The sequence below is a fragment of the Panthera tigris genome, chromosome C1 (assembly GCF_018350195.1).
Source record: "Panthera tigris isolate Pti1 chromosome C1, P.tigris_Pti1_mat1.1, whole genome shotgun sequence".
Lineage (NCBI taxonomy): Eukaryota > Metazoa > Chordata > Mammalia > Carnivora > Felidae > Panthera > Panthera tigris.
The window spans coordinates 208,781,177-208,808,611 of record NC_056667.1 but is presented as its reverse complement, the minus strand read 5'-3'; the positions used below and the strand labels follow the sequence as shown (position 1 = coordinate 208,808,611).

The 27,435-nt window shown below is 44.1% G+C and overlaps 2 protein-coding genes across 16 annotated transcripts; one reads left to right on the top strand and one right to left on the bottom strand.

Annotated features, from left to right (window-relative positions):
* The first annotated feature begins 431 nt into the window (after positions 1–431).
* SLC19A3 (solute carrier family 19 member 3) lies at positions 432–27,224 on the top strand. Of its 13 annotated transcripts, none has more exons than XM_042995528.1 (7): positions 432–734; positions 3,875–3,937; positions 19,467–19,618; positions 21,372–22,197; positions 24,049–24,241; positions 25,694–25,835; positions 26,688–27,224. In XM_042995528.1, exons 3-7 carry the CDS (start codon positions 19,469–19,471, stop codon positions 26,862–26,864), a joined length of 1,488 nt encoding a protein of 495 aa, XP_042851462.1. In that variant the 5' UTR covers positions 432–734; positions 3,875–3,937; positions 19,467–19,468; the 3' UTR covers positions 26,865–27,224. The 13 variants fall into 13 exon arrangements, with proteins under 13 accessions (XP_042851462.1, XP_042851459.1, XP_042851461.1 ...); XM_042995525.1 differs by having other exon boundaries at positions 3,875–4,252; XM_042995527.1 differs by having other exon boundaries at positions 432–767.
* LOC122241041 (serine/arginine repetitive matrix protein 4-like) lies at positions 2,547–7,044 on the bottom strand. 3 transcript variants are annotated; one of them, XM_042995537.1, is made up of 4 exons: positions 6,963–7,044; positions 6,713–6,823; positions 2,786–3,356; positions 2,547–2,680 (listed from the first exon to the last, which is right to left on the bottom strand). In XM_042995537.1, exons 2-3 carry the CDS (start codon positions 6,770–6,772, stop codon positions 2,823–2,825), a joined length of 594 nt encoding a protein of 197 aa, XP_042851471.1. In that variant the 5' UTR covers positions 6,773–6,823; positions 6,963–7,044; the 3' UTR covers positions 2,547–2,680; positions 2,786–2,822. The 3 variants fall into 3 exon arrangements, with proteins under 3 accessions (XP_042851471.1, XP_042851472.1, XP_042851470.1); XM_042995538.1 differs by lacking the exon at positions 6,713–6,823 and having other exon boundaries at positions 6,963–7,033; XM_042995536.1 differs by lacking the exons at positions 6,713–6,823; positions 6,963–7,044 and having other exon boundaries at positions 2,786–3,660.
* Positions 27,225–27,435: the final 211 nt, after the last annotated feature.

The window sequence follows — 27,435 nt, the reverse complement described above, 5'->3', positions numbered from 1 at the left end:
TCAGTTCCTGTTGCTGACAGATGGGACAGGAAGACCCCATCTTTTTCAAGGTCTGTCACTTCCTCTTCAGTTTCTTTTTGGAAGCCTCTAGGATGACTCTTCTTCGGCCCACGCTATTTTGTCCGATCACATCTGTCTTCGTTTGGGTTGCTCTAACTAAATACTGTAGACCGGGTGACTCGTTAACAATCACGTTTCCAAAGGCTCAAATACGAGATGACGATGCCAGCATCGTGGGTTTGGGTGAGAGCTCTCTTCCTAGCTGCGAACTTCTCAGTGTATCTTCACAAGGTGGAAAGAGGCTGAGGGAAGTCCCTGGGGTCCCTCTATAAGAGACTAATCTCACTCATGACAGCTGCACCCTCATGACCTAATCACCTCTCAAAGGCCCCGCCTGCTCATACATCACAATGGGGGTTAGGGGTTTAGCACATGCATTTTGGCGGGATATAAACCTTCAGTCCATTGCACCATTCTCAACTCTCACCAGCCTGCCCCTTTATCAATTCACTTCTGTGTTCCTGGTACCGGGATGCGAATAGAAATAAATATGATCCCAGACTTCAAGGAGCTCAGTCGGGGCAGTAACGCAGAGAAGGCGACATGAAGGCATCAGAAACGAGTAGAAAAAGTGGGAAGGAAAGAGTGAGTGATGTTTTGTGGGCAATGATGGTACACAGAAGATGTTTTCATTGAGCCTTCAATAAGAGCAGAAATCTTCCAAGAGGCCACAGGTGAGGAAAACAGTGGTGTCGAGGTAGCGTTCGGTAAGTATCATTTTTGTTAGTGACCGATTATGGTATACTACAAAGTATGAAAAAACAACCAAGAAATTAAGCTTGGTCATGAAAACAAAGGTCATGCGCCATTCCCCCAGGCTTTGCCACCTACGGTGACATTTGCAGAAGGCACCCAAGCAGTAAGGAGACACGGGAGGGAACTCCTTCGGAAGTGACGCGTGACCTAGTAGATGTGAGCCATTGCAGGCATTCCCGCAGAGAAAACTCAAGTAGCTGTTGTTCTACACAGCGTATGTTAAATATGATCGGAGGTAATTGTCACCATTGCTCATGATGTCAAACCTCAAAGCTATAACTGAAAGGAAAAACAGAGCCTGGAGATTTCAGCTGTAGGTTCTGAGCACACAGAGCAGATCTTAGAATCAAAGGGACACGATCGTCCCTTTGCTCTGTTCCGCCAGAGAGAGGCAGAGCTGAGTTGGAATCCTGGCTCAGACCCCAGATGTGACACTCAGCATGTACCTTGACCCCTTTGAACCAGAACTGCTAATGGCATTTACCTCTGAGGACTGTGCCGACACTAAACATGACAAAGTACCTGGAGTGGAATTATGTATTGTATACTCCTGGTTAGTTTTTCTTCTAGAAAAGCTAGAAGTAGAAGCTACAGTGGCAAAGTAAGTTTCCCATATTTACTAGGAAGCCCAATAAGTAATAGTCAAGATCTTGCTGTGATCATTTTATGTGTGACAACACGAATCTAGGCAGGATTAAATTATATACAGTTGACCCTTGAACAATGCAGGATTGGGGCGCCAGAGCCCCGCACATTTAAAACTCTACATACAACTTTTGACTCCACTAAAACTTCACTACTGATAGCCTGCTGTTGACTAGAAGCCCTCATGTTAACATACAACATCGATTAACACAAGTGTTGTATGTTGTGTAGACTATATACTATGTTCTTACTTGAAAATAAGCCAGAGAGAAGAAAATATTATTAAGAAAATTGTTAAGTGGGGAGCCTGGGTGGCTAAGTCTGTTAAGCGTCCAACTCCTGGTTTCGGCTCAGGTCATGATCTCACGTTTTCATGAGTTCGAGTCCCACGTTGGGCTCTGTGCTGGCAGCACGGAGCCTGCTTGGGATTCTCTCTCTCTCTCCCTCCCTCTCTCTCTGCTCCTCCCCCCTCACTCTGTCTCCGTCTCTCTCAAATAAATAACTAAACTTTAAAAAAATAAATTAAAAAATAAAGTATACATAACTTAACCTAAACTAAGGAAACTGAGTCACAGAGGAACCATGGCTTTCTCTGGGCCTTGGAGCCAACGTGGCTCTGTCCACTACCCCATGAGCACAGAACACAGGGAGTCATGAGCCGGCGTGGGAAGCTCATGCTGAAATAAATCAGCACAAACCCTCTAGCCCCAGAGCAATCCCTTTCAAGTGACTTTCCCATATTTGGACCCATGAGCCAAGGACAAAGTGAATCTGAAACTCAATGAGAGGAACTCTTGGAGTCTTTAGCCTCAGAACCTCTGACATGTGAAAAGAGACAAATGTGGGTGCTTTGCTTCTGCACATGGGGTCCCACCTTCCCCGGCACCCAGCAAAGACCATGTGCAAGCAGAGAAGGGGCCCCGTGCAACCAAGGAAAAGATAATCATTGGCACCAAGGGATCCTGATGCTCACAAAACAGATGAGCTCTGGCCACGTGAGACTCTGTGTGTGTGTGTGTGTGTGTGTGTGTGTGTGTGTGTGTCTTACTTGCACTTGAAGGCTGCTGGATTCAAACAAGATGACACACCTGAGAAACGCGTTGTTTTATTAGAAGCACAACTTGAGGAAGAGGTGAATGTGAAAACAAGCGATCCTATGAAGTCAGAGGTGCTCGGTGAGGAAATACATTCAGGGTCTTGTGACATTCTGCCAGGGAAGCTGGGGGAAACCACAACAAGGAAGTGGCCACGTGCCCTCGGTGGGGTCCCAAAGAGGATATATAAGCCCCTCCCCCTGCAGAAGGCGGCACCAGACCTCCCTCACCTCCTGAGTCTCCCTCCTCCCCTCTCCCGAGACCTCTCTACCGACACCATGGGGTGCTGTGGCTGCGGAAGTTGCGGTGGCTGCGGTGGCGGCTGCGGTGGCTGCGGTGGCGGCTGCGGTGGCGGCTGCGGCGGCGGCTGCGGCAGCTGCACCACCTGCCGGTGCTACCGGGTGGGCTGCTGCTCCAGCTGCTGTCCCTGCTGCTGCGGCTGCTGCGGGGGCTGCTGCAGCGTCCCCGTGGTCTGCTGCTGCCGCCGCTCGTGTGGCTGCGGCTCGTGTGGCTGCGGGAAGGGCTGCTGCCAGCAGAAGTGCTGTTGTCAGCAGACGTGCTGTTGCAAGAAGCAGTGCTGCAGCTAGGCGGGCGGGCGGGCGGGCGGCTCTGCCTCCAGGGCAAGAGCTGTCCGGGGCTCTGCTCGCATTGGGTAAGACTTCCCTCCGTCCTTCCGCCCCCCTGCTCCTGTTCTGTGTCCTTGGATGTCTTGGAGCTACTCATGCTGTCCTCGGGCTCTGAGGTTTCAGGGCTGGCTCTTTCCCTCCAGTGTGGTATCATGACGACACCAGTTTCTTCACCCTGGGTTTTCCAGAAGGTACCATGAAGCGCGTAAATACTCTCGGTCACCCGTGTAGTCCCGTCTCCATTTGAAAGAAAGATGAATAACCACCTATATTGTGGCGACATCAGCCACCCGTGTCAAAGATCGATTTATATCATAAGCTTGGTAAAGTGAAACCATGATAGCCAAGATTTCTTTTTCTTCAAAAAATTACTTTTGGTCAACTTTTCTATTGTACATTCACTAACTTCCTCCCATTTCTATGTCTCTCTAAAAAAAAAAAAAAGGCAACTCTTTCTTAATAAAAAAAAAATCTGCTTATTCTAATGTGTCTTTCCATTCTATAAAGATGTGTACCTTCCCATGACTGAGGCCAGTACAGCGACTAATCAACTAATGGATGATCGGTCCTATAATGTCTTATAATGGATTCTATAACAAAGATAGAAATCGGGGGTGGGGGGGGTGGGTGGAGGGGTAGAGCCCCAACTTTTGGTTGTCAGTCTCATTGAGGGAAATTTCTGTTTTCCTACAGATGACCTCCTGATGTCTGTGTTTGCAACCGAATTCTGGTTGTAAGTGTTGGACACCCCACATGGTAGGTCATTGTTTCACTCCATCGCTTCATGTCCATTTTCCTCACTCGTTCATCCAGCAGATACGTAAGTGCCGTGTTAGGCCACGTATTTAGGCCAGCACCGGAGATCTAAAGAAAAACAAGCCTTTGCCTTCCAAAAGTTCATATCTGAGAGAAAGAGAGAGCGCGGACGCAAGAGAGAGTTCATTACCAAACAGCATCCCATGTCAGGTTTCTTCGGTCCCCTTTTCTCCACTCCTGTGTCAACTTTTTGTGAATATCATTGCCGCCATGATGTTGAGTACCAACATAAGAGACTCTCCATTCATTTGCTGGGTAAGATGACCAAGTGAGAAGTTGACACTGTCTATGGGGTTTTTCCCTTGGATCCCAGTGGCATTTGACACAACTGAGCACCTGATCCTCCCTAATAAACTTTCCTCTCCCAGGTTTTCATCCTCCTCCCAATAACTCTTTTACATCTTCTATATGTGCTTGTCCAACATGCACACCCTAGTGCTCAGACCCTAGCCCTCTCCTGCATCATTCTACATCCTTCTATCTACTCTGTCTTTTTTTTCTTTTCTTTTCCAGCACACCTGAAACTTTCTAAAATACCATAAGATTCAAGAATTTCTCCTGTTTACCTTGTGCTGTCCTCTCTACCTCACCCCATGCACAACTGAAATGTACGTTCTACAAAGCAAAGATTTCTCATTCTCTGGTTGACTATCTCAAGCACCTAGAACAGCATCCGGCATATAATATATACTCAACAAACAGCTTCTTTGTGAAGAAATGATTTTTTTAACGCTTTTGGTATGGAAAATGCCAAACATAAACAGAAGTGGTGAACAGTACAATAAATTCCTAAGAACCACCACCCAAGTCAACAGTTATCAACATGGCCAGTCTCTTATCGCGTATGGCCTCACCCATACCCCTCCCACCACTGGATAATACAGAACCAAATCTGGACCTCAGGTCACCTAATCAGCAAATATGTTTATGTCCCTTCAAATGAATGAATTCTTCATCGTCTCTCTGTGACTTAGACTATGGCCAAGGGCTATCAGAGAAACACAGAGGTAAACTCAAGGTCCAAAATAAGGTCTTCTCTTGGCAAGAGGTAGGGAGGAAATTATGACACCCTCGACCTTTAAGAAAATTCCAGGGTTCTCTGGTAGGGCCTGGCAGTCAATGTACAAGGGCACTCTGTTGCACAATGAGCAGGGTACTCCCATCCCCAAGGTGTATCTTGGTACTTATAAATAGATTTTCCGCAAATCATAGAAGGATGAGAATAGAAAAATCCAAGCCAGCAGGACAGTCACCCAGAACGCCTGGAGGACTCTTAATCAATTTCATTTCCAGTCGTAGTCCTTAAAATCAAACAGTATTAATCTTTGGGGAGGGTTTTCCATTTCTACCAAAAGATAACAAAAACATTTTCTTTTCCATTTTAATCAACGAGAACTTCATATTGCTTTTTAAAACAACCTCCGCTTAACAAAAACTACTTAATATTTGAACTATTTGTTCAAATTCTCAAAGGGCAAGAACCCCACGCCATCTCACAACCTTGAAAAATAAAGCAAAATAAAAGAGCACGGTGATTATAAACATTAGCTCTGGAGCCGGGATGCCCAGACAAAAATCCAGACGTCTCCGTTTACTATTCCCACTGCCTTCTGCCTCGCTTTCTTCATCTGTAGAATGGGCTTCCTAGCTGTTCCTCTCTCACAAGATTTGGGGAAACGTAAATGGATTTGTAGGCAAGGATCTATCTGTAAATAGATCCACACTGTACTCAGTTCATCCTGCTTTATCACACTGATGTATCAGGATAATACTTTTATTGTTATAAAAGTTGCTCTTTTGGGGTACAGAGGGTAGCAGGTATGAGCTGGCCCTCAGACCTCAGACCTCAGATTTACTTCTCAGAGTTTCCTCTTATAATTAGCATATGCAAAACGTGGGGCGGGGCCTCGGGGCTTCATGTGTGGCAGGCTCCCTCCCCCGCCCCTACCTTCAGCTCCTGGCCGGACCCAAAGGGACGGCCTCGCGGCGGAAGGGGGCCCTTCCCGGGGGCTCGTTCTCCCGGGATGTGAGAAATTTGGCGAGCAACAGCCCCCTCCTATAGGTAAGACTGCCTGTGCGGGAGGCGAATTCCTGGGCGAAACACCATCACCCTTAGGCTGCAGCGCTCCCCTTCTCCCCGGGCGGGAGGCGTCCCCGCGCTGCAGCGGGCGGATTGGGACTCGCCCGGATTCCCCGCGCCCCGGGCTGCCTCGTGCTGCGCGGCCCCTGCGCTCTCCTGCCAGCTCGGTACTGAAGATTCGCCCAAGCGGGTCTGGCGAGAAACTCACTTTCAGCCATCTGCAAAGCAGACTAAGACTACGACTCGGGGAAAGGGCCAGCATCCCCCATGGTTACACCCGCGTGCACAGATTTTCACCGAAAAGAAACTTCAGCGCAGAATTCTAAATCCCAATCCAAGAAGGGAGACAGGGCTCCCGGTGAGGGAAGCAGCAGCCGGGAACTTTGAAGGGCAGAGCCCTCTCCGCCCCCCCACCCCGGCCCTCTACTGAGACTACCATAATTGAAATTAAAGGAAAACACAACCGTACCTTACAATGATATTTCTGGAAAGGAGGCCTAATTCATGAAAGAACATGCACAGCAATTAGTTGGCAAGTCAGTGTTGCTGCTGTAAATGTGCAAAAGGCTTGTGGTTGTGGCGTGGGTGCTTAACGTGTGCAAGGGGTGAAGGAAATGTTTTCTGGAAGTACTCACCAAGCCTGGAACACGTTTGTATCTCCTAAAGCAAAAAGGGGTGTTTTCAGTAAGGTACATCTTTTAAATAGACCCAAAGGTAACCAACTTCCAAATGTGTCTTCGTAGTAGCTGAAAAGGGCAAAAATACCGACTTTGCTCCGTCATTGTTGGTCAGAGATCGTCAGTGGTTTCTCAAGGTTGGGTAATGGTGAATCCAATTCAAGGAGAAATATTCAAATGAATTGAGGTGAAGTTATTTACTGTGTACCTTTTCTGAAGTCACTCTTCCCTGAACTATGAGTGCCAAGCTGTTTTCATTCTGGATGAATTTGCTCTGTGGCTTGCCGGAGGCAGATGGGAAGGAAGCTTTATTGAGCAACTAATGTGTGCGGAGAACCAGATTGAGCAGTTCCTGAGACAACAGTGGGAGGTGGGTGTGGTTATCCACATTTTAAGAGCTGACTTGAGGGAGGTTATAAGTACACGCCACAAACAGGGGTGGGGTTAGGAGAGGAGGGTGGGGGAGGTGGAACTTGAGCTTCAGACTCCCTTGTCGCTGAACCACACCGGCCACCAAACCTGGAGAGAGAGAGGAATGAAAAAGAGAAGCCTAAAGCTGGGAAGGTCTGCAGTAAGAGGTCAAAATAGTAAATACTATATTCAGTAATTAACAACTATTAGCAAATCATTTAGATTCAGAGGAATAAATTGGATAGGCTGGAGATAATGATGAATGGTAATAAGAACGAAAAGATAATTTTTGGAAAAGGATAATTTTTGTTAAAAGTTTTATTAATTCATAAATAAGGAAACTGGTAATACTGTTACCACCAGATCAAAGAAAAACGCAAAGAATGGGTATATTTCTAGATCGGTAATATTGAGAGGTAAAACCGGTTTTCCATGGGGGTGGGAGCAGAGGTCTGTCCCTTCATTGGATAGAATTCATTTGCGTGTCTGTAGTCAAGAATTATTTCATATTAGGGGCGCCTGGGTGGCTCAGTCGGTTAAGCTTAAGCGGCTGACATCAGCTCAGGTCGTGATCTCACAGTTTGTGAGTTCGAGCCCTGCATCAGGCTCTGTGCTGACAGCTCGGAGCCTGGAGCCTGCTTCAGATTCTCTGTCTCTCTCTCTGCCTCTCTCCTGCTCATGCTCTGTCTCTGTCTCTCAAAAATGAATGCAAGTTAAAAAAAGTAAACAAAATTTTTTTTTCATATTGGTATTGGTTACTACAGTTTATATAGTTGAAAAATAGCTCAAACTATGCATAGTCTTTCCTTGTAGCACAATTTTTTCCCTAGCCGGGTCCACACAGCTAGCTACCCACAGGTGTTGGGCTAGTTGCCCACACGGCATTTCAGTGGCCAGACATGGTCAGTTGACTTGCCATGTAAGCCGTCTGCCAGTTTTAGCCCTCCAGCTACACCTGAGACTAGATTGATCTAACCGCAGACAAACAGAGAAGAAACAGCCTGGAGAGGCCTGAGTAATTCATCAGCAGATGTTTCACGCATTTGCAAAACAGAATGACACCATATAGGACAAAATGGAATCTGAAGCCTGTCTCTTTTTTTTAATTTTTTTTTAACGTTTATTTATTTTTGAGACAGAGAGACAGAGCATGAACAGGGGAGGGGCAGAGAAAGAGGGAGACACAGAATCGGAAGCAGGCTCCAGGCTCTGGGCCATCAGCCCAGAGCCCGACGAGGGGCTCAAACTCGCGGACCGCGAGATCGTGACCTGAGCCGAAGTCGGACGCTTAACCGACTGAGCCACCCAGGCGCCCCTGAAGCCTGTCTCTTAAAGATCACTTGTATCTACTGTTGCCATGGTTTTGACCAAAAGCAGAACTATTCTGGTCTGCATATTGAATCTATGGACCTAATTCACACCTTTTGAAGCTGTGTGGACTGCTTAATTTCAGCAAAGATGCCCTAGTGTTTGTTTTTGTTATGGTTTTTTTTTTTCGGGGGGGGCGGATACATAAAGGATTATGAGTGGCTGACAGATAGTACTGCTTCTTGGTTTTCTGAGGGTCTGAGTCACTTAATACAAAACTTTAAAGACACTAAATTAGACTATTTTTTTCTCTTTTTGTCTTTTTAAATTTTTATTTCATAACGTTTACTTATTCTTGACAGAAAGAGACAGAGCGTGAGTGGGGCAAGGGCAGAGAGAGGGAGACACAGAATCCGAAACAGGCTCCAGGCTCCGAGCTGTCGGCACAGACGCGGGGCTCAAACTCGCCATCTGTGAGATCATGACCTGAGCCAAAGTTGGACGCTTAACTGACTGAGCCTCTCAGGTGCCCCTAGACTATTTTAGTACTAACCTTCAGGTGAGTGTTTTTGATATGTTTAACTCCCTGTCTGTGTCTCACAAAGATCGGTTTCTCCTTTTTTTTTTTTTTTTCTGATGAGATTCCAAAAGAGGATGTCTGCAGAAGAGGGTGGGTTCTGGTGTCTCAAGAAGGGGGTGGGCTTTGCTGTATAAATCCGTTGCTGTTGACAGCTCAGTTCTGAAGGACTCTAGACTCCCGGAGGGGTGGGTGGGCATTGCGACTAGGACTCCCAGCAGGGGACGTCAGGAAGGAGCTGCAGCTGAATCTGAAGGCAGGAAACTGGATTTAGTTCTGGAAAGAAATAAACTCAGGACACAAAAGGAACAGGTAACTCTGATTCCCTCTGTTTTATTTTGAAGCATATTCTATGTGGCCAGACTTACAAAGTTTGTGGTCTGTCCTAGTTTTGATCTGTGGGCACTGTTTTCCATTCCAAATTTTCTAGGACAGACCCAATTTGAAAGATGCTGTTCTGTTTTCCGATTGTCCCTGGTAGAATTTGGAAAAACCTTAGTGCTTACAACAATAAGCAAAGTCCAGGGCTAGGGAGGGTCCCACACAATGAAATGCTTTAAAAAACATTTTTTAAAATCTTTATTTATTTTTGAGAGAGAGACAGAGTGCGAGTAGGGGAGGAGCAGAGAGAGGGAGACACAGAATCCCAAGCAGCCTCCAGGCTCCGAGCTGTCAGCCCAGAAACCAGTCGGGCTCCACGCGGGGCTCGACGTGGGGCTCGAACCCACGAACCGTGAGATCATGACCTGAGCCGAAGTCGGATGCTGAACCAACTGAGCCACCCAGGCACCCCACAATGAAATGCTTTTAAAGATTGGGGAGTGGGGAGGGGAAGTACGATGTGTTTTTTTTACTTGAAATATAATTTACATACAACATAAAATATGGATTTTTAAGTTCGAATGTTTATAATTACACCCATGTATCTGTATCTCATCAAGACATAGGATATTCCATCACTCCAGAAAGTTCCCTTGTGTTCTTGTGCTCTATTGCAATAAGTCCCTCCACTGTCTCCCCGTCCCCCCCCCCCAACCCCCAGGCAACCACTGATCCAGTATCTATCACTGTAAGTTACTTTTTGCTGGCTTTAGGACTTTACATACCTTAATGGAATCACAGTTTTGTGCCTGGATTCTTTGGCAGAGCATAACTTTTTAAATATTCACCAAGGTTTTGCAATAGCTCATTTCTTACGTTGCTGATTAAATCAGCATTCGTTGCCTAAATACACAATATTGTTTATTCCACCCCCATTCACCGTTTAGGAGACATTTCGGTTGCTTCCTGTGTTTTCACTATTGTGACTATATGGAATTATTGTATAGATTTCCAAATGGTTTTCCAAAGAGTTGTTGGTGGCATTTTACTTTCCCACAAGCGATGTGTACGAATTCTGCTGCTCTAAATCTTTGCCAGCATTTGGTTTGCTAGTCTTTTTGTGCTTAGGCATTCTAGTGGTTGTAAAGTCTTCTCTGTAGCTTTCCTTTCCATTTTCCTCATGGTATCTCTTGATAAGGAGATACGGTTTTTTGATGAAATCCAGTTTATCAATTCATGTCTTCTAAGCTGAGTCCTTTATGTCATTTCAGTGATACATTTCCCAACCTCTATGTCATAAAGACGTTTTCTTCTAGACAGTACTCTGTGGTTTCTAGAGCTGATTATGTCAAATTAGTTTTTGTGTATGGGGTGAAGTAGAGGTCAGGGAAGTGCGTTTTAAATCAGATGAAGCCTAAAATACAGTAGGGCAAAACTGACCTCCGATCCTGATTTTCAACAGAGGAACAGTAATTAAGCAATTCCCTGGAATCATTTCCCCATACTCTTCCAGCATCAACTTGCCTGGATTCAAGCAGGCTGTGGCTCCTTGACTTATTTGGACGTTTCGCTCAAAGTTATATTCTCTTCTTTAGTAAGTCAGTGGTAAGTAGATTGAAAGGCGTAACTTCGGGATGTTGTTCTACTCTGTCGTCTGTGAAAAGGATACATTTCAGTTTTCAGTAATCAGACTTTGGCTTTGCTTCTGACTGGTGAGGGGCTTGGGCCAGCAGTGTTGAAAACCTGAAAGATGGGTTTTTGGAAAGTGTAACAAATACCTCCCAAACTCTGTTTTTAAAAAGGCTTTGGACCCTGGGGAGTGAAACTGTTTGCAAATGTCATCTCTCTGGACCAGCTGCCCAAGTCTTTTGGCATTTAGAGGTTGTAAGATTCATGGTTATTTTAAATGACCAGTCTGGTGCTCTGTTGTTTGAAATTGGTGTTTTGACTGCAGCAAACATTCTGGAGAATAATGTGAAAATGAGGCCAGCCCATTTTCAGATGCTAGTTGACTTGTCAGGTATCCTCTCTGAGATGACTAGAATGTTTAATAGGGAGTACTGGGCAGGAATTCGGTGGAGACTGGGGATTCTGGATAGTTTTCTCCTCAGTTGTTGGCACCTCGGTTAATTCTGGCAATATCTTCAAAACAAGCATGAAGGAGGATTTGATAAAATGATGCCTTTCCACTGACCAAGTCCCTGACACTCCAGGCTCTCTGTTATAAGAAACCTTTGGAAAACGGGGTTTGGAAAAGATCTTTACTCGGACTAGGTCATCTTGTCCCCTGCATCAGGGAGCTCACAGCTCTGAAAGCTTTGGCTGTGGGAGGAGAATTCCATCTTCACGAAGTGGGTGGTGGAATCTGATCACCTGGAGTCCCCCTAGCTAAGAAGTCTACCCAGTCCACTCCCCAAGGAGCCAGGAAGCCCACCAGCATGGGCCGGTGTCTGTGGTTCTTGCTTTTGAATAGTTGCCTGTTCTACGCAAATGGAAATATACACTCAGAAATATTTGCGGCCACAAAGTTTTTACAGCTAGACTTACAGGTGCACACGCATAGCCTATCGTTTAGGAAACAGGACACTGGCAGGGCTTGCAGTTTGGATAAAGTCCACATTGGCCTGGACCCACTGGGGTCCCCCATGGCATAGATAAACAATACGTGACAACTTTTGTGTGCACAAATATGGAAATGGTTTCGTTCACACAGTGAGTCGATACGTTAACTAACTGAAGGAAATACAGCAAAGTGGATGACTGTAGACTTCAGCAAGCAGAAAATGTGAGTGCTACGTTTACCTTGCGACCCGATCCAAATGGGATCCTGGCAACCGTAAAATCAAGTTTCCTTTTCGCCCTACCATAGAATGATAATGACGAGTATCACTCTTTTGCAGCCAATATAAGAAAGTTGGGAATTTCAGGGACAATATTATAAATCAAAGAACACTTGAGATTATTGGTAAAGCTATGCACATTCGTATGGAAAAGCCAGTTGGAAAGATTTAAGGCTGTGGTCAAAGAACAGTAGGAGTGGGGAAAGTTCAATAGTGTGGTAACGATTGGAATGAAAGAGAAGACAAAAACATGAACTCTGATATCAAGAGACTGGAAACACGTAAGAAGATGCATAAAAAGACATTGTTCCGAGGCAGATGAAAACAAAACTAGTGAGAAGTCGCCCCAGCCCAACCTGATCATAGCTGAAACACAAGTAAACCTTGAAGTTTTTAGGAGATGGAGAAAAGTCTCCGAGCACCTTAAAACAAAGTTGGTTTAGATACACTAACAAAGGGATTCTCATTCTGAAGGCTACAGCATCCCACATACCCTGAAGAAAGGGAGGTGGCCGGAAAACCACGAGATCTTCCAGAACCGGACCCCACGTAGCACCTGAGAGAAGAGACTACAGACCTGGCTGAAGGGTCCCTGGTGGACGTTAATGAAAAATAATCACTGTTTTCTTGCCGCCAAAAAGAGAAAGGAGCGTGTCACTTCCAAAATAAGTTAGGTGGGTCTCTTCCCAATGCAGAAGTGTGGCCTCCAGAGCTCAGGCAAGGTCACAGGTGCTGGCTGATAACCCCAACAGTGCACGTGACCATTTACTACTGGGGCCCACGTGATGTGATGGAATTGCCGAGGTGGTGCAGTTGGTTGGAAGTGAGTGCTCTCTAGTCCACTGGGCAGGGAGAACACTGGCACCCTGCAGTGGGGGGTGGGGGGGAGCGGTAGCTGGGGGTGAAGCCGAATTGCATGCTCAGCGCTCGCCTCTTCCAGCGGCTGCTGCTAGGGAGAGCTCCCCCTCTGAAGCGCTTTCCCACGCGACCCCGCCAACCAAGGTAAGTTCGGTGGTTGACTCAGCTACGGCTCCAAGTTGCCTCCAGAAGGAGCAGCTGATGCACTGAGCCTCTCTGGTTATTTCTGGCATTTTCACTCTAGATTTCAAGCCACGATCGTCCGATAAGCTGACTTTTGTTTTGGAGAATGTCCTTGTATTGTATTTTCTTTCAACCACCTGCCAAAATAGTGTTCTTGTGCCTTTAAAAAAAAAAAAAGTAATGGAGCATATGAGTAATATGTGAGAATTATGACTGCAGGAGCAACTTTTAGAAGGATTATCTTAAGCACAGAAAGGGGAAAGGTCAACATCTTGCTTTCAGAGGCATCAAGTCCGAAAATCAATACAATTCATGACCTTGAGTTGGAGTCAGTGAAGTGAAGGAAAGTTTAGAGTGCTCTCTAGGGGCAAGATAATATTACAGGCTCAAAATTAATTATCAGTGGAAAAGTAGCAAAAGGACAGTCTTTTCCATGATGGTGCTTTGCTGTGGAGGCTGAGTGCTTTGGAGACAGAACAGGTGTTCTATGATGTTAACAGGTATGCTTCTGAGGGACATGTGTAAATATAACATGTGTATATATTTTCTTCTATAACTTCTTTTTTTTAAGTTTTTTTTATGTTTATTTATTTTTGAGAGAGAATGAGCGTGTGTGAGCAGGACAGGGGCAGGGAGAGGGGGAGACAGAGTATCTGAAGTGGGCCCTGCGCTGACAGCAGAGAGCTTGATGCGGGGCTCGAACTCATGAACCATAAGATCGTGACCTGAGCCGAAGTCAGACGCTTAACCGACTGAGCCACCCAGGCGTCCCTTCCTGTGCAACTTCTAGCCCTATGACTGTGTCCCACAGAAAGATATAATATAAGGTGTGATCATTTTTCTATGTTTATATGTTGATAACCCAAACGAAGCCCAGAAAAAAATAGCCTCACTCCGTGGTGCACTTGGATTTTTAATATATTTTTCTGCAACATAAAAAAAAAAATAATTCTGTTTACAACTCAATGAATGTTCTTGACACCCACGATCTGAAAAACACTCTCCCAAAACAAACAAGGAATTGGAATCTTGAGGGTACGACCAGGCCTCTCCACGCAAGGGGTAAGATTACTGAACTTGGAATTGGAAAAAACAAGTACAGGCAAGTACAGGAAAAAAAGTCCAGGCTTTAATGTTCATTAAAGGTGAAAACCTGCACAAACATGACTGCCTCTGGCCCTCAATTTTCTCGTCTACACAATGAGGACAATACCGTCTCCTCTATCTACCTCACAAAGTCTTCGAGGAAAAAATCAGATAATTTTCCAAATATAAAAAAGTATAGACTGTGTAATCTGATTATCACTATCATCGTCTTGGTGACAGAAAAGAGTAGCATCTCTTCAATAAGATAAAAATAAAAGGTAGTGATCAATACCGCCAGACTTTATGAGACCATTAGCCAGAGGTTTCTCCAGGAGGAGAGAATGATTTGGGCAGTACCTGGATTGTTGGGTTGGAAACCCAGGGGCCACATTGACAGTGACTCTGGGGACACCTGGCGAGGAAATTTGAGGAAAACGTCCAAGAGGTGAAAATGGTGCCCTAGAAGTAGGAGATGCCTACCCATCCGAGTAGAGGGAAGATGCAGACGTGGCACCAACAGACCCGATCCTGAACTCAATCTTAACTTTCTTAGCGGAGTGGCCGTGAGCCATGAGGAGGCTCCATTCCCATGTCTGAGAAATTGGCGACATTTTAGAGACACGTAAAAAATATGGAATTACAATTGATCCTCAAACAACATCGGGATGAGGGATGCCAATGCCCTGTGCGGTTGAAAATGCACGTAGTAAGCTTTTGACGTAATAAACGTCCTAAACTTAACTACTACTAGCCTACTGTTGACTGGAAGCCTCACTGATAACAAAACAGTCGGTTAACACCTATTTTGTATGTTATATGTATTATATACTCTATTCTTACAATCAAGTAAGCTAGAGAACAAAATCATAAGGAAGAGAAAATAGATTTACAGTACTGTACTGTACTTATCAAAAAAAAAAAATCCACCTGTAAGTGGACCCATGCAGTTCAAACGTGTTGTTCAAGGGTCAACTGTATAACCCATAATATGAAATATAATAAATTAGGGGCACCTGGGGGGGGGGTTCAGTCGGTTAAGTGTCCGACTTTGACTCAGGTTCAGGATCTCGCAGTTCATGGGTTCCAGCCCCGCATCAGGCTCTGTGCTGACAGCTCGGAGCCTGGAACCTGCTTCTGATTCTGTGTCTCCCTCTCCCTCTCCCTCTGCTCCTCCTTGCTTGCACTCTCTCTCTCTCTCAAAAAATAAACACTTTTAAAAAGTTAAAAAAATATATAATAAATCTGTATTACATATTATATAATTATATGTATATTTATTTCACATAATCATAGCTAATATGATTATTTATATAATAAATATCTGCATATGATTATTGTGTTATATGAAAATCTAATAACTATAGATAAATACATATAATGTATATAATTAGGATCGTTCTAAGGATTAGAGACAATCATTAAATGTCTAATACAATGCTTGTATCTCATACAATAACGGATACGATGCTTGGTGTGAAGCAGGAGGCAAGCGAACAATAGCTGATAGATTGTTGTCCTCTTACCCGTGTGAGTTGCGGGCTTTTACATAAGGAAGAAAAAATAAATCAGTGCCTTCAGAAGGTGGGTGAAAGGTCATGCTGGGCTGGAGAATTTCAGATACCCATCTGTGTGCTGTGATAACTGAAGGAGCCAGAACCTTGCTGTTGATTCAGTGCTAGATACAGGCACTCCAGGGTCCCTGCTAGAAACAGATTTGGGCTGAATGGGACAGAACGGGTCACGTGATGTGTGCACATGAAAGGGTTGGTGGGTCGAGGCAGACAGAGCGTGAGAGGCATATTCAAAACACCACGGTCGCCTCAGGATTTTTCCACCTGTCCTGGACTCTTCAGGCCCTAGAGAGCCAGAAAAGAACTTCAGGGTCTTATGTGTCTACATGTAGTTTTGCAAAAGCTCCCTGGACGGTTTCCATCCACTTCGCCCTCCACCCTGTTAAGATCCAAGGCTGTGGCGCGGAGCCGGTGTCCCTGGAGGGTTGAGTAACGGGCGAGTGGTCCTTGGGCCTCCTGTGTCAGAATCTCTGTGTGTATAAACACAGATTCCTGGGCCTCCATACCTACTGACCCACGAAGCTCCCAGGCCATCTGATATGCCAGTCAAGTTCACACAGTCCTTGTTAACAGACCAGGGTAGGAAAGGATTATGGAAAGAAGCTAGTGCTAGACAAAGAGAACTTGGGGTAGGGGAAGGTGAAAGAACAGCCATTCGCCTCTGAGAAGTCTCCCAACGGGCAGTCACGATGGCTGTGGCCCTGAAGAATAGACACTAGGCAAGACATGGCCTTGGTAAGGGTCTGGGAGCTCCTGTTGCCATTAAACCAGGAAACTTGAACTCCTCTGCCCAGTCCTTCTTGGTTAATGGATACCTGCTATTGTTTGGTTAGATGCCTTCTATTTCCTCTGGCCAGAAACCTAGCTTTGGAGCATGTGTTTGCTGTTCTGTGGGGCAGAGGCTTGAAAAGGAGTGAGGAAAGGAAGCCCAGCTTCCTAGGATGCAGGGATGAGCTCCCCAGATATTTCCCATTATCTTCAGCTAAGGTCAGACACCTTCCCTCCTTTTCTCCTCATTAAGCCAGAATCACTGTGGATCCTCGAAGCTGAAAAAGAGCAAAGGGAAGAGAAATTCCTTGTGTTTGAGCAGCAACCCTGTGCCTAACATGGCACCAAATCCCTTGCAGATATCAAGGCACCTGATGCTCATGGAAAGCCCACACACGTAGTTAGCATCATGACCCCATTTTACAGATGCACAACTAAACTGCAAGGTGCTTGTAGAATTAAGGACCTCCCTCACCTTTACCTGATGCAGCTAGCAGTACATTCTGGAAATGTGGACAAATCTTTACTAGATCTCAGTGGCGAGGTTTGACCTTCATCCCCTTCCTTCTGCAAGTCATACCATGTGTTGGACACTCTTCTAGGCACTAGGCTTAGAGCACTGAACCGACCAAACAAAACACCCCGCCCTCCTGCTTACACTCTAGCGGGACATACAGTGTCTTTTTCTGTGTGACCTTCCTCACCAAGTCCAGCTGGGTAGCATAATAGAACAGTTAAGAGAGGAAGGGGCAGATAATCCAGAGGGCTCTTAACAGCCCAGGGAGCCCTGAGAGCAGTGCTAGTTCTCTGAGATGCATGAAGAAGATGAAGGGGACGACTTGAAGTCAGTGGACAATCCATGGTCAACATAGATGGAGAGAATATTCTAGACGTGGAGTCCACAGATATTACCCCATTAAGACCACCCTTTGAAAGACGGGCAAGCCTCAAGAATTGCCGACCTCTGATAGACTTTTAGACTTTTCCACGAGAACGTTACTTACAAAAAAAGAAGGCCCCAGCAGGTCTCTGGAGCTTCTAGCAACCACTCAGGAAGAGATCAATCCCAAGCATTGAGGGCCGAGGGCAGTCAAACCCAGTGTGCTCTTGGCAAAATTTTCACATTGTCAGCCTTGCTTGCAATTATGATCCCATCCAAATTCTGATTTCCATTGTCTCTGCGCTGCTTCATTGGGGGTTTTGTTGACATAAACAGACAGTGTTCCCCTCATTTAACTCCAGATAGGAACCATGCAGCGGTCTGAGGTCACCTTATGAAAAGATGGGGTGGGTGGCAGACCCATGGTGTAACCCAATAGCCCCTCCCCACATCCCTCTTCCTCTTCCTGGATCTCTGGAATTTCACTCAATGACTTGCTCCTCTGGAGTAAGCATTACTTTCCTTCTCTTGGGTCCACTTTCAAACTACAATTGACCTGGGAAGCTCTATGTAGTAAGTCATAATCTTTAAGACAAATGTGTTCGTGAAAACACTTTCTCCCCTCACTGCAAGGGGAGGTTGTCAGTAGCTTACTAGTGAAATAGTAAGCCCAGTGAAATAGGGCCACCAGAATGAGACAGAGTGGAGCAGGAGAAGGGACCCAGAGAGAAGTCAGGGAGATCTGTATTCAAATCTTGACCATGTGGCTTGAAGCCAGTTGTAGGACACCTTGGATCTCCCATAGGCTCACCTGGGAATTTGGGGAAATAGTGTATATTTTACAGCTATTATTAGGACTTAATTAGATAACGTGCAGAAAAGCCTCATACTCACAACAAGTTAGTTTCCTCCCTATAAATTATCTCAGAGAACTTAACCTCATCCAAGGCCACCAAAAATGTATATATTTTGTAAGTAAAGCTTGATCCAAAATAGGAAGGAATAAGAAGGAATTTTCCTACTGCAGATAATCCATTGGACTTTTTGTCTGAAATTTGAACTTCAAGCAATCTCATTTGTGGGTTAGGAAGAAAGTATAAACCATTAATGAGCTGCCTGCCCCACTGAGGGGTGTAAAGCTGTAGACTGAGACAAGAAATGGACCCAGTCATCATGAAAAGCAGAATAACAGTCTACAAAGCGATGCCTTTCATTCCCAACATAGAATTAGCATCAATCTGGGAAAGGCGGGAAACATGGAAAAATGGCCAGTTGGATCTGTACCTGGTTTCATTTTTTTTTAACTGAAGAATTATAAATTCTCAGATTGGAGACCCCTAACAAAAGTATCTTGGGTGTCCGTTATGTGTCAAGCACAATACTAATCAAGGGATAGTGTAATAGAGAGATAAATGTGTGAATAAAGACGTGCCATTCGACGTGTTAAAGATTTCACGGTCACGGTGCAAAATATAGTGGGCAGATTCGTAGCAACTTGATCGATTAAATGGGTATTCAGTTACATTTGACCTCCGGAAGGTACTTCACCTACCACATGTACACCAGTAATTCACCAATCAATGTTTTACTTACTCTCGAACATTGATTAACCCATTGTTTACCATTTATTAGTAACTACTCGTTATCATGTTTGTGATGGAGAACACTAGGGAAGTGTGACCCTGTCCCAGCAATAGTGAGGACCAAGCCCGCTGACAAAGAAGGGTTTCACTGGCGCACCTAAGGAATATCTGAGAACACTTACTCATCACTCACCTATCCATTTCAACTGCAGACAGGTGAAATTTTGTCCTTTCACAAAATGTTTAGCAGTCGGGTTTTCTTTATATCCAAGATACCGAAAATAATTAACCATCAGCTAATTTTGGCTTTGTTTCCATTTGATCAGCAATGGGTTGTTTCAAAGCTTCACCGAGCCATTCCTGGATTTATCCCACCGTGATCCTGTGTTTATTTGGATTTTTCTCCATGATGAGACCCTCAGAACCCTTCTTAGTCCCGTATTTATCTGGACCAGATAAAAACCTGACCAGCTCAGAGGTAAATTGATACATATACATATCTTAACGTGGTTTAATTTTACAGCATTCGGACGGGACTTTGGGTTAGGGTTTCTTTCAACTTGAGACGTTAACACACTGACCTCAGTGATCCTATTTTCATGGTATTTGTCATTTAATACAACTGTTCAAACTACTCTTTCCTCCTCACACTTGCAATGTGTGTAATATGTGTAATAGCTATATGTGTAATAACTATCTTAACTCTTGTGGAGTCCTACCATTAGTCTCAACGCATGGTAACTTTCAGGTCTCAATGGATTCTGTTAAACAAATCCTAAAGCCAAGTCTGTGCCAGGCACAGGATCCAGTCCTAAGAAACTTTCAGGCTGCCGAGGTAGGAGCAGGATCTGGTAAAGAATTGCATCATTTCTGTAGGACACTTACTCAGTCTTGAAAAACTATTAACCAGCAGGTGAGACATTAACAGCTTTATCTCCCAGTTTTAGCTTCCCCTGAAGACGGAATTCTCTTACGTAAAAGATTCACCTCCCTTTTTATAACAAGGGCAACGAGAAAATGCACTCACCCAATGGGAGCGCTACCGTGGGCTGGTTTTGTAAGCTCCAGCCATAGCCATGAGAAACACTGCAGGGTGTGCAACTCTGCCCAGAAGGCTAATTGATGCTAATTATTTGGTGGTGAGGTGCGAAGGACAGGAAAGCAAACTTGTTGTGGGGTGATGTAATATCAGTTAGGGGCGACTCTGTTTCCAGTTTTGTCCAGATGGAAGCCTGTCAGGACTAAGACAAAACAAAGGACAAAGACAGGTCCAAAACCAGCCAATGAACTCGCTGGGGGCTGCTTCTGTGACCACTACAGACCAGTTAATGCACCCATGCTGAGAGGTGCCGCTCAGTCCCACTAGCCTTTCAAATCACTGAACTGTTTCTCATCATTGACCTTGGGACCCATGGAGGTTGCTGTAGACAGCAGAGAGGCACAGGACAAAGGCTGGTGCGAATGAGTCTCAGCCACACCCATCCTGCCCCAAAGATCAACTCCTTTGGTCGGGTCTTTCCTTTCTTTGAATGATCACTGAGGTCCCCTGCATTTCTGACGATAGCCGTGTGATGCCCACATCAAACTGAGGCCAGAATTGAGCAAGCAGAGATCAACCAGTAGCATTGGGAGAGAAGAAGGTTAAGGAGCCCAGCAAATCTGGCACCGAATTTTCTGTGCATTACTTGTTCCCACTTTGTAATTCTGCAAGGTTATTGAGTCTTTGCTGTCTTCGCGTGAGCTCATCAGACTGTGGATTTTTATGACGTGGTGATGGATCAAATAAACGTAAAGGTTGTCCGATTCTTCTAACATTGGGGCTGCTTTGTCTAACGTTAAAACCTTTGAACAGGAAGGGGACGGTATATTTTAAGAGCCTGAAAACCCCAGAAGTGTCTGTTGAACGATTGTTAACTAATTTAACTCAAATGTACGTACTATTTAAATTTTAAAAGAGTTCGGATTGCACATGAAGCAAATACATTCTGGTGGGATTCGCATAAACTGATAAACTGGTTTGGTTTTAGAGAAGGGGGAGGAGCTGTCTTTTCCTTGAAAATCCGTTTTCTGTCGTGCTCTTCGCTAATACGAACACTATGCTATCCAACTGGACGCAGAATTTGATAGTGGGCGAGCCACCTACACTATAGCAATGTACTACCTAAAAAGGTTTCTATCTCTTTCACCTCCTGGCGCTTCGTGGTCACGTGATCCATCTTTCAACCTCACAGATCACAAATGAGATCCTTCCCATCTGGACATACTCTTACCTGGCACTGCTGCTTCCAGTGTTCATCGTCACCGACTACGTCCGCTACAAGCCAGTCATTATCCTGCAGGGGATCAGCTTCGTCATCACCTGGCTGCTGCTTTTGTTTGGCCAGGGAGTGAGGGCCATGCAGGTTGTAGAGTTCTTCTATGGGATGGTCACCGCCACCGAGGTGGCCTACTATGCCTACATTTACAGCGTGGTCAGCCCGGAGCACTACCAGAAAGTGAGCGGCTACTGCAGGAGCGTCACCCTGGTGGCCTACACGGTGGCCTCGGTGCTGGCCCAGCTCCTGGTATCCCTGGCCAGCCTATCATACTTTCACCTCAACGTCATATCCTTGGCCTCTGTCTGTGTGGCCCTTCTTTCCTCCCTGTTCCTACCAATGCCTGAGAAGAGCATGTTTTTTCATGTACAGCCCAGCAAAGAAGTACAAAAGCCACCAAACAACACCGCAGTGTTAGATGAAACTTACAAGGTTCCCACACCAGGCGGCGAAGAGAAACCCACTTCAGAAATACCCACCATTTCACGGACCCTGGAGGGTCGGCGGGTGAGCAGTCCGGTGCCAAGAAATGTCGCCTTGAGTGTTTTTGTGCAGTGGTTCCAAGATTTGAAGGGATGCTACTCCTCACATCATCTTTTTTACTGGTCTCTGTGGTGGGCCTTTTCCACAGCAGGTTTTAACCAAATTCTGAACTATGTTCAAATCCTGTGGGATTACAAGGCACCATCCCAAAATTCTTTCATCTATAATGGGGCAGTAGAAGCTGTTGCAACCTTTGGAGGTAAGTAAACATTGATTTATCTTCCTTTGATGGGCTACCCCCATTGAGTTTATGTCTCCAGTTGCTAAACTCAACTCCACGGTGGTTCTGTTCAGAAAGCATATTAATCTTCTCTCTCTCTCTTTTTCTTTTCTTTTCTTTTTTTTTTTTTTTTTTTTTTTTTTTTTTTTTGGAATGGAAGGTACAGGAGATAAAAAGAAAAAGAGGACCATGACACTTTTATTTAATATGGTAGAGTTATAATGGATAACTTGAGAGCTCAGGATTAGGCACCAAATGATTAAAATCTAGCCAAATTCCTAAGATTCCATTTCATCCTCAGGAAAGGTGCTAATAACGCCCCTTGTTCTTCCAGGATTGTTTTTAATATCCAAAAGAAAATACCCACCGTGTATATAAGTGAATAGATTTTATTATTTTAGAAAATGGATGAAACTCTTACGACTTCCGGATTACCAGGGAAAGAGTTTTGTTAATAAAGGATTTGATTTAGCTCATGCTCACCTTTAGCAGTTTTAGATTCTACACCAGATAGTTCCAAAAGTAACTTTCTTAAGAGATCTAAATGAGAAGTGGGATATATGTGAGAGTCAGGATTCTAATGTCAGAAGGAAATCTGCCTTTGAAGTTTACAATAAATATTTATATCCTGGTAAATGAGAACTTAAATTCAACTGAGACTTTAAAGATATTTTCTAGGAAGTAAGAGATTTCCACACCCTGACATTTACAAAAAATGTCAGAAAACTCATGGAGTGTCTGTTCTCTTATTGTCTCTCCTTTGGGAGGCCTCATCTTAATTCCTGCAAATCAGGACTGCACTCGAATTGGTTTATTGATATTATTTCCCCAATGTTCCAAATTCAGGGCGAAAAAATAATTTTATTTCTTTGTAGCACTGGTTCTTTCCTGGATCACATGTGGAAAGGGAATTAATCAAACATTAGTCATTTGAAAATAAATACCTTTCATTTTGTTAAAGAGAACTATAAAGACTAACCCTGATTACTGTCAATTACTCAATCTCTTTTTTTAAAGTTTATTTTTTATTTATTTGTTTTGAGAGAGAAAGCATGCTCAAGTATGAGTGGGGGTCAGGGCAGAGAGAGAAAGAGAGAGAGAGAGAGAATCCCAAATGGACTCCATGCTCAGCACAGTGCCCGAATCGCAGAACCCCAACACAAGACTCAATCCCACGAACCGTGAGACCATGAGCTGAGCCAAAATCAAAAGTCAGACACTCAACCAACTGAACCACCCAGGTGCCCTAGTTACTCAATCTCTTAAACCCCATAAGTCAATATCAAGTTCATCCAAATGAGGCCAGATCTCAAAGACACTGAGATGGAGACTAAAGGACTAAGATTACTAATAAAGACCAAAAGGTTCTACTCAGTGCAACACATCTGTTACCCATTGAAAAAATTTACGGTAAAAAGGCAATAAAGAAAGGCAAGTGTGGACGGGCTAGGTGTACTATCTAAGCAGCTGTCTCATTCTTCTCTATCCCTGCCCTACAGTGATCCCTGTAGTCACTGACTGGTTTGTGTGCTGTGTACCCCAGTCTGCTGTGGTAAAGAAACTTTCTGGCCCCTCTGCAGGGTGCAGTTCATGGCATGTAGCAGATACGAATTGAAACTGATTGGAAGAATAGGAGGTAAATGGAGAAGCCAGAAGAAAGCACGGTTGAGAAAAAGATAAATCCACATTTAGGTGGATCACACTATTTTTGTGAAAGCCATATATTCATCTTGTAGATTTACCTATGACCTGGATTTTTGAAGGGAGCATGTTGACATATCCTGTGTGTAAAGTCATTATGTTGGATCTCCCTTAATGTTTCTTTTCCAGGGGCCGTGGCCGCCTTTGCCGTGGGCTTTGTGAAAGTCAACTGGGATCTCCTGGGAGAGTTGGCTCTAGCGATCTTCTCCATCATTAGTGCAGGCTCTCTGTTTCTCATGCATTACACAACCAACATCTGGGTATGCTATGCTGGCTATTTAATATTCAAGTCCAGCTATATGCTTCTTATAACCATAGCAGCGTAAGTATTACCAGCCATGTCTCTCCACACCTAAACCCACGCCATATTCTCTCTTCGGTTGCATTTCGAGAGTTTCTTTCAGAATTTCAGAAGGATTTTAATCGATTGCAGTATTAAATGTTGATTACATATTAAATTGGACACAATTAAGCCGTGTTTTCATTTAACTGTTTGCCCTCTGAATGTTGCTAAGGTCAGTCATCAGAGAAAAAAACAAAGCTCTGTGGGTTCATAAACCAAAAGCAATGATACACTGTCAGGTCGTGATTTTTATTGCAAGCCATTTGCCCTCACGGGGTATGGTGCAACCTGATTTTGAATGATCACACGTAGATTTCATGACCGATTTCATTGGTTTATGTAATTGTAGGCATATGCTTTTGTGTGAAGCAAAATATACTCAGAAGGTTATAAAAAGTTGTATTTTGAAAGAAGTAGATGCAACAATTATAAGAAACTGTATATCCCAGAAATCTTTTTTTTTTTTTTTTAACAGTGAAAAATGTGTTGTTATGTATATAGAAGTGCAGAGAAAGCAGACTATAGGAAATAAGCTTTGGTATTAACAAAAGAGATAAGAAACATTTGAATTTCAAGTCACAGGAAAGAGGTAGAGCCAAAAGCTGTATTAAGTTTTGGTTTTTAATGTGTGAAAAATATTTGATAAGCAATTGATGAAACATGGAAATATAAGCACCATGGGAAAAGATCATGGAACAAAAGAAAGAAAGTTTGTTGGCAGGTTTACTTTTTTCATGGAAATATGTCAGTTTAATGAATCAAGTTTCTTTTTTTAACGTGAGGGCATTGTTAAGGGAGGATTACATTACTTCTTTTCATTTTAAGGATATTCAGAACCCAAAGCCTTTCACCTTTGTTCCAAGGGAGAGCGCTCGAGAACATACATCTGCCACTCATTCATGAGTTGTAAGATGCAGAATCTATCAAATTATCAAAAATAAATTACAGATTCACTCAGCTGCGTAGCCAGACATGATCTGATCTTCCAATGAATAAATAATTCACCTACAAAAATTTGAAACTGTGAATACAATTGACAATAAAAAGAATAACGCTCCAAACGATTCCGTAGATTGGGCGGTGCTTACATTTTCACAAAAATTTGCTTCGAAAAGGTATCAAAAATCAGATAGCGTTGAATATTCTCAGGTTATGAGTGAGACCTGAGAACATTTAGGTTTCATTTCTGGAAGCATTAAATTGGAGAGGAGGAATTTTGTCCTATTCCCTTCAACTGTATTTTAATTCGGCCTTCAAATGTATTTTTTAATTCCCTTTCTTTGCTCTGCCCCTTTGTCGAAACTGGAGGAGATTTAGACAAAAAGTGCGGGTAACAAGTCACCACGTTTATCTTCAGTTTCTGTCTTTTAAAGGTAAGAATCCCACGTGTACTTTGTTTCCAAAAAAATGTAATTCAGCGTTTAATGATAGATTTCAGATTGCAGTTAATCTGAGTGTGGAGCGCTATGCCCTGGTGTTTGGAATGAACACCTTCGTGGCCCTGGTGATCCAGACCATTATGACAGTGATCGTAGTAGATCAGAAAGGACTCAACCTGCCTATCAGCATTCAGGTAAGCTGCAGGATTGCTGTCTCCTACTCGGGTGTTGCGGGGAGTGTAGAATAACCAGGTTATCGCAAAGGGTTTTTGTCAACCTCACCACTGCCAAGCCTTCGTTTCTTGACTTGCTTAGCGAAATGCTTAAGTCAGCAATTTCCTTTTCCCTGCTCCACTGAGGTACTTGAAATCAGCCCAATCTCACATTTTACGTATGGATCTGGAAAAGGCAGGGATAAGGCATGTAAGAAGTAACCTCATTATCTAAAATTCATTCTTGGGGACATTACATATGGCGTCGCACTGTCCTGCAAACATACACACATATCAGTGGGATTTAGTGGGGTTTTTTTTCACTATTGGTCATGTCAGCTGGCGTTTGAACCCAAGCAACCTTGGCTCCAGAACCCGCATTCTTAGTTACTGCGTTTCTTTTTTTTTTTTTTTTAATTTTTTAAAAGTTTATTTATTTTTGAAAGAGAGAGACAGAGCATGAGCGGGGGAGGGGCAGAGAGAGAGAGAGAGGGAGACACAGAATCCGAAGCAGGCTCCAGGCTCTGAGCTGTCAGCACAGAGCCCGATGCGGGGCTCGAACCCACAAACCGTGAGATCATGACCTGAGCTGAAGTCGGACATTTAACAGACTGAGCTACCCAGGTACCCCTAGTTACTGCCTTTCTTACACTTTCATACTTGATTCCTCTAAGATAGAAGAAAGTATTGTGCAAATCTAAATGACTCCTATTAAGATCCTGGGTCTTAGTTATCTCATAATGCAAGCAAATCAACGGCACCACTATGTATTATCAATAATAGACACAGTCATATTTTGTGTGTGTCTAATTAATTCTACTTGTTTTTCTCTAGTTTTTAGTTTATGGGAGTTATTTTGCAGTTATTGCTGGCATTTTTCTAATGAGAAGCATATACATCATTTGTTCAACCAAGTTCCAAGAGCAGCCACAGAGCTCTGCTACATGTCAGAATCCAGCTGAGCCCCACCCAGACGGACCCAGGAATGTCAACATGGAAACAAAGCTCTAACCTTACGGCAACCACTGCATCCACTGAGAAAGGACCCGCCTGCTCACAAAGCCAGTGAGTGACACAAAATGACACACTTCCTAAGTCTGGATTTCAAGGAACCTTTTCAAAACCCCAACAAAATATCGGTTTTAGACCAGCTGTCTATGTGCCCAGCTGGATGCATTCAACAGGTCCCATCACCTCAGTCAAACAGTCCGTGCTGGGGACCCCAGGGAGTAACAAAGACTGGGAAATTCTGGTTTTGATTACTCGTTAGGACATGCAAATGGCATGGAAACAAACCACGAGAAACTCCAGCCATTCTGGAGTTGATGTTTCCGACTCCAGAGCAGAAATACTAACTAGATTCACCTTGTTGCTTGGCTCACATCTTTGTTTTATCTTGCTGAAACTGGCAAGAGATGGGACATTTTTTGTCACATGGTCATTTCCCTTCTTCTTCTATATTTCTATGTAGCATGCAGTTCTCTGAGAGAATTTCAAGGTTTGGTCCCATTTCTGAGGATCCCTCTTCAATCCCGATAACATGGCATTATTCACAAGCTGAAATTTGGTAATAGCACCATTT